Raw genomic sequence first — 10,597 nt, 5'->3', positions numbered from 1 at the left:
CGGGGGTCCCCGGGGGGCGCTCCCCCCTCCCCCCCCGCCGCCTCCCGCCCCCCCCGGCTCCCCGGCCCCGCCGCCCCCCCGCCTCCACCAGCACCATCAGCAGCAGCACCCGCCGCCGCCGCGGCCCCGCCGCCCCGCCGGCCCGGGCCATGCCGCCGCCGCCTCCCCGGGGAGGGAGGGCCGGAGCCGCCGGGGGAGGCGGGGGCCGCGGCCGGGCAGGCTGACATCATTCCGGGGAGGAGCGGCCCCTCCCCGCGCCGCCGAGGGGCTCCGCGGGCAGCGCCGCCGCGGACGACGCCGGGGGGGGCGCGGGGGGCGGCCCCGACGGGGGACGGCGCGGCGGGAGAGCGGCCGGCGGGGCGCGGATGCGCGGGGGGACGGCGCGACCGCTGCGCCCCGGCGGGACCCGAGGGCGGCCGCGGGGGTATCCCGGAGAGGCGGCCCCGAAACGGGGGGAGGTACCCCAAAAGGAGCCGACGTTGGCCTCGTGCGCTGCCCTGGACGGCCCCGGGGCGGCCCTATAAGCCGCGCTGCGGGCATCCCGGGATGACCTCCGCCCCGCCGCGGTACCCCGCGAGGACCCGGCGCTGCTGCCGCCCGAGGCGTCCCGAGGAACGCGAGCAGATCCGGGCCTGGGGGGCCCCCGAGAAACCCTAAAGCGCCACCCGAGCCGCCCAGCCCCGGTCCTGCGGCGCACAGAACGACCCCGAAGCGCTCCCGGGGGTACCGCCCAGGGCAGCCCAAAAGGACCCAGAGCTGTTCCTGGTCCAAACCCACGTGCTCGGGGTGCAATAACCCCACTGCACCACCCGAGATACCCCGACAGGACCCCAAAGTGGTCCCGTGGGGATCCCAGAACAACCCCACTGCGTCACCCAGGGCTCCCCAAAAGGACCCCACGTTACTCCCGCGGGTGCTGCCCAACACACCCCAAAGCAACCCCAAATTCTGGTCCCGCAGATGCCCCGGAACGACCCCATAGCGCTGCCCGACACACTCCAGCAGGACCTGAATCCTAAAAACAACCCCCCCCCCCAGCCCTCCTGCATGGCGCAGCACACAGCGGGCCGCGCTGCTCTCCTGGCTGTGGGGCCGTGGGGTCGATGTGGGGCCATGGGGTCGATGTGGGGCCGTGGGGTCGATGTGGGGCCGTGGGGTCGATGTGGGGCCATGGGGTCGATGTGTGTCCCGGCTCTGCTCATCCCCACCTCCAACTGCAGCACGGAGTGGAGCTGCAATGGAAGGACAGACCCAGAAGGGACAAAATCCCTTCCCCAGAACATGACCACCTTCTATGGGAGGGTGCAGCCCTGCGGGTCACCGTCCATCCCCATGGCCATCCGTCCCCACGTCCATCCATCCATCCACCCCTATGTCCATCCTCCCCTATGTCTGTCCATCCATCCCTCCCTATGTCCATCCCTATGTCCATCCATCCCTCCATCCATCCCTATGTCTATCTACCCCTATGTCTGTCCATCCATCCCTCCCTATGTCCATCCATCCCTCCATCCATCCCCACGTCCATCCCTATGTCCATCCCCATGTCTGTCCATCCATCCGTATCTCCATCCATCCCTCCATCCATCCCCATGTCCATCCATCCCCATATCCATCTACCCCTATGTCTGTCCATCCACCCCCATGTCCATCCCTCCATCCATCCCTATGTCCATCCTCCCCTAAGTCTGTCCACCCATCCCTCCCTATGTCCATCCACCCGTCTGTCCATCGATCCATATGTCCATCCCTCCCTATGTCCATCCCCATATCCATCCATCCCTCCATCCCTCCCCATATCCATCCATCCATATCTCCATCCATCCCTCCATCCACCCCTATGTCCATCCATCCCCATATCCATCCACCTCTACGTCTGTCCATCCATCCATATCCCCATCCCTCCATCCATCCCCATGTCCATCCTCCCCTATGTCTGTCCATCCATCCCTCCCTATGTCCATCCCTATGTCCATCCATCCCCATATCCATCCATTCCTATGTCTGTCCATCCATCCATATGTCCATCCCTCCATCCATCCCTATGTCCATCCATCCCCATATCCATCTATCCCCATATCCATCCACCCCTATGTCTGTCCATCCATCCCTATGTCCATCCATCCCTCTATCCACCCCCATGTCCATCCCTCCATCCATCCCTCCATCCATCCTCCCCTAAGTCTGTCCATCCATCCCTCCCTATGTTCATCCCTATGTCCATCCACCCATCTGTCCATCCATCCCTATGTCCACCCATCCATTCATCCCTCTGTCCATCCATCCATCCCTACATCTGTGCATCCATCCCTCCATCCATCCCTAGGTCCATCCATCCATCACTAAGTCCACCCCTGTGTCCATCCACCCACCCATCCCTACGTCCATCCATCCATCCCCTCATCCATCCATCCATCCCTCTGTCCATCCATCCCTCTGTGCATCCCTCCATCCACCCCATCTTCCCCTGCGGCCATCTGCCCATCTTCTCAACCAACCCATCCATCCATCCTTCTCCATCCCTATATCCCTCCATCCATCCCTACAACCCTCCAACCCCGTATCTCTACACCCCCCCCCATATCCCTCCATCCACTCCTCCGTTCCTCTATCCCTATATCTGCCCATCCCTCTGTCCCTACATCCCTCTTTCTGTCCCTCTATCCCTCCCCCTCTCCATCCCTTTATCCCTTCCTCCCTCCCTTCATCCCTATATCCCCCCCTTTATCCCCCCATACCCCACCATCCCTCCACATTGGGGCTCCCCCAACCTCCCTTCAGAGCCCCCCATTCCTGCTCCACGTGGCCGGCGGTGGGATCCCAGGGCTGGGCAGCACCGAGGGGACCCCCACCCCCCCCTCACCCCCACCCCCCACCCCCATCTCCCACTTCCAGGCAGTGCCCGGGGGATGGCGGCTGCCTCCACCCGGAGCAGAGCCCGCAGGGAGCTGCGTTCCCTGGCACGGCTCCGGGAATGGGGCCCTAATCCTAATGGAGGCAGCACGGCTGCAGGCGGGGGGAGCATTGGGGGGGGGCTGCCCTGCCTATGGGGAGGTGGGCACGGGAGCACCCCATGGCCTCAGAAGGGGCAGAGCCCTGAAAAGGGGCACGGGCAGTTCCCCCATGGCTGCTCCATAGGGAAGGAGGGACCCCACTGCATCCCACTGCATCCTTACCCCATCCCCCCGCCCGGACCCCCAGCAACCCCACGGCTGAGTCCCCCCACAGCCCCACAGCTGCATGCTATGACTGGGGGGCACGGAGGGCGCCGAGCCCCACACAGCCCGGCTCCGGGGGGCACAGAGCAGCAGTGGTGCGGGGCTGGAGGGTGGGGGGAGGGGGGTGGAGGGGGGGGTCTCACTGCTGTTTGCCTCACCCCAAATGCGTTTTATCAGCGCTTCTCTCTCCCTGCTGCTAATGGGCTGCGCAGGGCCCCGCTGGGACACGGCCTCAGGGTAAGTGCAGGGTGGGGCTGAGCTGGAAGGGGGGGGTCCGGGCCCTTGGGACTCTCCCTCCTCCCCCTTCCAGGCAGCTTAAGGGGCTTCCAGAAGGGCTGGGTGCCCGCAGGAGGGCTGGGCCCCATACCTGGGACCCCCTCCCATCCTGGCTCCTGCCCACAGGGCGCTGACCCCAAAGCCCCCGGGGATGGGTTGGAGCCCCGACCCCGCTCTCTCTGAAGGCTGAGCTGGCAGCACGGGGGGCCCAAGGTGCCATTCTGGCACGGGGACAGGAGTGGGGTAATGGGGTTTGGTGGCAGAGCTGGGAGAGACAGCTTGGGGTGCCCAGAGCCCTGCCAAGCCCATGCCATCCTGTGCCTGCCCCGTGCCGTCCTACACCAACCCCACACCAGGACCACGCCAGGACCACGCCAAGCCCACGCCAGGACCACACCAGGACCATGCCAAGCCTGCTCCATCGCACACCGTGCCACCCAAACCCCGCTGAGCCACTTGGCACGTGCCATCCATGCCACCTAGTGGGGAAGGCCAGAAGGCAAGCGGGCACCCCAGCAGGCAGAGCTCTGGGGGGGCTGCAGGCGGTGTCCCCCCCCGCCCACGGAGGGGTCTCACCAGGCAGCATATGCAGCTCGAAGCAGCTCGGGTGCAGCGGCTTCAACCGTGGATTTATTGCAAAAAGAGTCCTGGAGCCGCGCGCTGCCGCTCGGCTCGGTCTGCTCCCCATCCCCCGCACGGCCCCGGGGAGGGGAACCCCATCCCGGTGGGCCTGGAGACCCCCAGCACCGGGGGTGGGAGGGGATGCCGCGCTAGGAGAGGCGGCGAGCGCTGTGCCCGTCCTCACCGCGCCCCGTGCCAAGGCCTGAGCCGGCAGAGCGGTCCGTGGCGGCAGCAGAGGGCACCGGCTGCCGTGCGCCCCCCCGGGGGGGCCCGTCCCCATGGGGCACCGTGTTGGGACAAGGGCCGGGCTGCGGGACGGCACCCGCTTCCTCCCCTGGAGCAGGGGGGTGGCGATGAGCTGGGAGGTGGGGGCCGCACGCTCCGGCCCCGTCACCCGGCCAAACCCCGCCGTCCCCCGGGCCCGGAGCCCCGCCGTCCCCACCGAGCGGCTCTCCCGGGGGCGGTCCGTCCTCCCCGGGCCGGGCGGGGGCTCCCCCGACCCCCGGCACCTCGTCCTCGTGGGCCGGTACCGGCTGAGCCGCCGGGCCGGCGCTGCCGTCCTCCCTGGTGGCCGCCGGCGTGACGTGCTGGTGGCACATGGGACACGTGTCCTGCACGTAAAGCCACTTGCGCAGGCAGGCGCCGTGGAAGAAGTGGTTGCAGGAGGTGACGACGGCCAGCCGCATGTCCTGCGGGCGCAGAGGGGACGTCACCCGGCGCCGGGACCCCAGTGGGCAGAAGGGGGGTCCTGGCAGAGGGGCTCACCTGGAAGCAGATGGCGCAGACGTCGTTGTGGTCCCTCAGCTGCCCCCGCGTCGCCCTGGGCAGGGAGTTGATCTTCTTGGCAGCCTCCCGGCGCAGCAGGAAGCTCCTCCAGCCCGACTGGGCGCGCAGCCACACGTTGAAGTAGGAGTGGATGATGATGACCGAGGCTCCCATCCAGCTCCACTCCCCAAACAGCGACTCCCAGGTGCCGTAGGCCACCACGCACAGAGCCACCAGGAACTCCAGCACGCGGCTGACGGCGTTCACGCAGTAGATGATCTCGTCCATGCGCTCCAGCGGCGCGTCCTGCAGCAGCTCCAGCACAAACAGGGCGTAGATGAAGAGCGTGCCCATCACCTGCAGGGCACAGGCAGCGTGCTGCTGGTGGGAGCCAGCCAGCGGACCCCCACCCGCGTCCCCCGCGGGCCTGGCCGGCATCACACACACCAGTGGGGCACGGCTGCCCCGCAAAAGCCCGGGGAACGGGGCCAGGCAGCTCCCGGGACACGAGCAGGGAGGGGGGCAGGCGGCCCTCCGTACCTGCAGGGAGGTGAGCATGCAGCTGGAGACCAGGATGAGCAGCCAGAAGTCCAGGTGGAAGAAGCGTGCGATCTTGTAGGCCATGAAGCAGGGGAAGACCAGCAAGAAGAGGCACATGCTGACACCGCGGAAATGCTTCCAGAGGCTCCTGGGGGGTGCAGCTCAGCCAGGGGGGGGCTTCCCAGCCGGGCACCCCCGGAGCGGCGCCCACGGCTGCCCGGCCCCACATCCGGCCCCCCCGGGCAGGGCGGAGGGGGGCGGCACGAGGCCGCTCCTCGCCGAGCCCCCCGGGCCGGGTACCTGTTGCGGGAAGCCCCCAACGCCAGCACGATGGGGTCAGCGATCTCGATCATGGACTGCAGCGTGGACGTCACCACGATGAAGAGGATGATGCTGAGCAGGAAGGTCCGCTGCAGGACCTGCAGGTCGAGCAGCCCCGTCTGCAGCGCCAGCAGCAGCAGCGTCACTCCCTCCGTCACCCCCCTGCACGGAGTGGGCTGTGAGGCGGGGGCTCCCAGCGCTCCCAACGCCGCCGTCCCGTGCCGGGATCCCGCAGGGGACGCCCCCCGCCCTCCCCACGCCCCCGGCCGCGCTCACCTGTGCATGACGTTGCCGTTCTGGAAGGCACCGAAGCCCAGCAGGTAGAATTTGCAGAGGTTGAGCACTCCCAGGGCCAGGTAGGAGACGGTGAAGGTGAGGCCGACGAGGGAGTAGGGCGTGCTGCAGCACTCGGCCACGCTGCGAGGACAGGGCTGAGCACGGCACCGCCAGCACGCAGCCCTCCTCCTCCTCCCTTCGCCAGGCGGGAGGAAGGCAGAGCTCGGGGGGCTCCTACCTGCTGAGCAGGACGAACAGCAGCCCCTGCTGGGCCACGGGGCTGCCGGAGGAGGCCAGGAAGGAGGAGAGCCGCAGGGAGAAGAGCACCAGCCAGAAAACGAGGAAGAGGAGGGGGACGGACAGCTGGCTCCAGAGAGACACCCCCAGCGCCAGCAGGCGGTACAGCTCCGTGGCCTGCGGGGCAGAGCAGCTCGGTGTGGGGCAGCGATTCGCTCCGGCCGGGACAGGAGCTCCGGCCAGCCGAGCCGGCGGCCCCGCTTACCTGCAAGACCTCACGGCAGGCGGCAGCAGCCAGCTGGAAGGGGACGAGGATGTGGGAGCTGAGCACGTACAGCACCTCCACGCTGGTGAGGATGGCGGCGAAAGTGTTGGCCAGGGGCAGGGCGTGGAGGGGGGACGCCGCACAGCCGGGCCAGCACGGGCAGCAGCGGGGCGGCGAACAGCCAGGCCTGCCGGGTCCTCATCAGCAGGGCGCAGAGGATGCAGATGCAGACCTGACCTGCGGAGGAAGCACGGCCAGCCGGGTTGGCCCCGCACAACCCCGACCCCAGCACGGCCACCTCACAGCTGGGCACGGGCCAGCAGCTCCAAACGAGGGCGGGGGGTTTGGGGGGGCACCAGGAGAGGGCACGCTCAGCCATAGGCGGGACAGCAACGCCCCAGGACCGCCAGAGCAGCGTAGTGGGGGGGCTCAGCCCTTCCCCTGCAAACCATGGGGTATGTGGGGCCAGGGGAAGGCCCTGGGGCTCCTTGGATCCCCCCCGCTTATGCCCGGGATGCGCAGCACAGTGGGTAACGCAGCTGGGGGACACAGGAAGGCTCAATCCCCCCGATGTCTGCTTTCCACTTCTCGCTATGGGGAGAACGCTCAGGCCCAGAGAACCTGCAGGAGTTCCCTGCCTCATCCCCAGCCCTGCAGCCGCTTCCCACTCTTCTGGTGCTGCCTTCCCCACGCCAGGGACATGGATGAGGGGGGGGCTGGGATGCTCAATGGGAGCCCCCCCCCCCCCCCCCTTACCAGCTCACCTGCGAGGGCGGTGGCGAAGCGGCCAAACTCTGCCACGTCGCTGTACACGGCACCCTGGAACCCACGCTGCAGCTCATGGCGGACGAAATCACTGCACGGAGAGAGGGTGAGCACCACCCCAACACCAACCCCCCCCTCACAGCCCCGCAGCTCAGCCCAAAGCGCTCTCAGCGCCCTGCGGACCCCCCCAGACTGCCCCATCCCCACGCAGGGCTCACCTGGCCCTCTGGTGCCCCGCGCAGAGCAGCAGTGCGGTGAGCAGGTGGAGGTAGAGCCTGACCAGGGAGCGCACGGGCAGCACCAGCAGCACCACGCACAGAACGTGTCCTGCACAGAGGGAGGCTGGGCTTACGGCCAGCTGGGGACACCCCCGGCACAGCGCACGCGCCCCTCATCCCCGGTGCAGATGGAGGGCTGCACCCCCTGCCCTGCCCCTCTAACACGGCACGGGAGGGGAGAATGAGATGGGACCGTGAGGGTGGCAGCGTGCCCAGCCAGCCCTGCTGTCACCCCAAATGGCCGCCACGCCTGACCCCGCTGCCAGGGCACACGACAGGATAAAGCTGGGGATGCAGCACCTGCTGGCTGTGGGGACGGCCCGGCCCCTGAGACCCCCACGTCCTCAGCACGGCCAGGCCTTGGGGTGTCCTTCCACGTTCCAAACACGGCCAGGCCGTTGGGCATCCTCAGTGTCACCAGGCTTTAGGATGGCCCTAACGCATCCTAACGCACTGGGGTGTCCCAGCATGGCCGGGCCTCGGGGTGTCCCCAGCCTGGGTAGGCCATAGAGTGGCCCTAATACGTCTAGGTCCTGGGGTGGCCCCACCATGTCCCCAGGGCAGCCAGGCCTTCGGGCACCCCCAGTGCATCCCCAGCCTAGAAAGGCCTTTGGGTGTCCCCACGGTGTCCCCAACATAGTCAGGCCTTGGGGCGTCCCCAGCCTGGGCAGGTCACAGAATGGCCCTAACACATCTAGACCCTCAGGTAGCCCCACCACATCTCCACCACGGCCAGGCCTTTGGGTCCCCCCATCCTGGGCAGGCCGTGGGCTGTCCCCATGTCAGGCCGTGAGGTGTCCCCACCACAGTCAGGCTTTGGGGTGTCCCCAGCTTGAGCAGGCCTCAAAGCAGCCCCGCCGCATCCCCAGCACGGCCAGGCCTTTGGGTCCCCCCATCCTGGGTAGGCCCTGGGCTGTCCCCAGGTCAGGCCTTGGGCTGTCCCCAGCCCTGGCAGGCCACAGAACAGCCCTAACGCACCCAGACCCTCAGGTAGCCCCACCACATCCCCAGCATGGCCAGGCCTTTGGGTCCCCCCATCGTGGACAGGCCTTGGGGTGTCCCCAGCCCGGGCAGGCCTCAAAGCAGCCCTAACACACCCAGGGCCCGGGGCGGCAGCACCACAGCCCCAGCCTGGGCAGGCCTTTGGGTGTCCCCACAGTGTCCCCAGCCTGGGCAGGCCACAGAACGGCCCTAACACATCTAGACCCTCAGGTAGCCCCACCACATCTCCACCACGGCCAGGCCTTTGGGTCCCCCCATCCTGGGCAGGCCGTGGGGTGTCCCCATGTCAGGCCATGGGGTGTCCCCACCACAGTCAGGCCTTCGGCTGTTCCCAGCCTGAGCAGGCCTCAAAGCAGCCCCACCACAGCCCCAGCACGGCCAGGCCTTTGGGTCCCCCCATCGTGGACAGGCCTTGGGCTGTCCCCAGCCCAGGCAGGCCTCAAAGCAGCCCTAACACACCCAGGGCCCGGGGCGGCAGCACCACATCCCCAGCCTGGGCAGGGCTTTGGGTCCCCCCATCCTCGACAGGCCTTGGGCTGTCCCCAGGTCAGGCCTTGGGCTGTCCCCAGCCCTGGCAGGACACAGAGCAGCCCTAATGCACCCAGGGCCCGGGTTGGCCCCACCACATCCCCAGCCTGGGCAGGCCTTTGGGTGTCCCCACAGTGTCCCCAGCTGGGCAGGCCACAGAATGACCCTAACACATCTAGACCCTCAGGTAGCCCCACCACATCTCCACCACGGCCAGGCTTTTGGGTCCCCCCATCCTGGGCAGGCCGTGGGGTGTCCCCATGTCAGGACGTGAGGTGTCCCCACCACAGTCAGGCCTTGGGGTGTCCCCAGCTTGAGCAGGCCTCAAAGCAGCCCCACCGCATCCCCAGCACAGCCAGGCCTTTGGGTCCCCCCATCCTGGGCAGGCCCTGGGCTGTCCCCAGGTCAGGCCTTGGGCTGTCCCCAGCCCTGGCAGGCCTCAAAGCAGCCCTAACGCACCCAGACCCTCAGGTAGCCCCACCACATCCCCAGCATGGCCAGGCCTTTGGGTCCCCCCATCGTGGACAGGCCTTGGGCTGTCCCCAGCCCGGGCAGGCCTCAAAGCAGCCCTAACACACCCAGGGCCCGGGGCGGCAGCACCACATCCCCAGCCTGGGCAGGGCTTTGGGTCCCCCCATCCTCGACAGGCCTTGGGCTGTCCCCAGGTCAGGCCTTGGGCTGTCCCCAGCCCTGGCAGGACACAGAGCAGCCCTAACGCACCCAGGGCCCGGGTTGGCCCCACCACATCCCCAATCTGGGCAGGCCTTTGGGTGTCCCCACAGTGTCCCCAGCTGGGCAGGCCACAGAATGACCCTAACACATCTAGACCCTCAGGTAGCCCCACCACATCTCCACCACGGCCAGGCTTTTGGGCCTCCCCATCCTGGGCAGGCCGTGGGGTGTCCCCATGTCAGGCCGTGAGGTGTCCCCACCACAGTCAGGCTTTGGGGTGTCCCCAGCTTGAGCAGGCCTCAAAGCAGCCCCACCGCATCCCCAGCATGGCCAGGCCTTTGGGTCCCCCCATCCTGGGCAGGCCCTGGGCTGCCCCCAGGTCAGGCCTTGGGGTGTCCCCAGCCCAGGCAGGCCTCAAAGCAGCCCTAACGCACCCAGGGCCTGGGGTGGTCCCACCACAGCCCCAACCTGGGCAGGCCTTTAGGCGTCCCCACAGTGTCCCCAGCCTGGGCAGGCCACAGAACGGCCCTAACACACCCAGACCCTCAGGTAACCCCACCACATCTCCACCACGGCCAGGCTTTTGGGTCCCCCCATCCTGGGCAGGCCGTGGGGTGTTCCCACCACAGTCAGGCCTTCGGCTGTTCCCAGCCTGAGCAGGCCTCAAAGCAGCCCCACCATATCCCCAGCACGGCCAGGCCTTGGGGCGCCCCCGCCAGGCCCCGGCCCCGGGCTGCCCCCACGCCCTCCAGGCCCCGCTCGCCCCGCACGCCCTCACCCACGCAGGAGGCTCCCCAGAGGGCTCGGGGCCGCAGCAGGGCGTCCCCGCGGAG

The 10,597-nt window shown here is 68.3% G+C and overlaps 1 protein-coding gene across 1 annotated transcript; it reads right to left on the bottom strand.

The window, feature by feature from the left end:
- Positions 1-4,081: 4,081 nt before the first annotated feature.
- LOC107050083 (RING finger protein 145-like) lies at positions 4,082-10,597 on the bottom strand (the record flags this gene model as incomplete). The annotated part of the gene is given in 11 exon segments (XM_040700485.2): positions 4,082-4,804; positions 4,881-5,237; positions 5,421-5,568; positions 5,721-5,903; positions 6,018-6,158; positions 6,256-6,431; positions 6,520-6,651; positions 6,653-6,756; positions 7,284-7,375; positions 7,503-7,611; positions 10,543-10,597. Coding segments are annotated over 11 exon segments (2,037 nt in total), but the record flags the coding sequence as incomplete, so codon positions are not given.

The sequence above is a fragment of the Gallus gallus genome, chromosome 4 (assembly GCF_016699485.2).
Source record: "Gallus gallus isolate bGalGal1 chromosome 4, bGalGal1.mat.broiler.GRCg7b, whole genome shotgun sequence".
NCBI lineage: Eukaryota > Metazoa > Chordata > Aves > Galliformes > Phasianidae > Gallus > Gallus gallus.
This window is presented reverse-complemented; position numbering and strand designations above follow the sequence as displayed.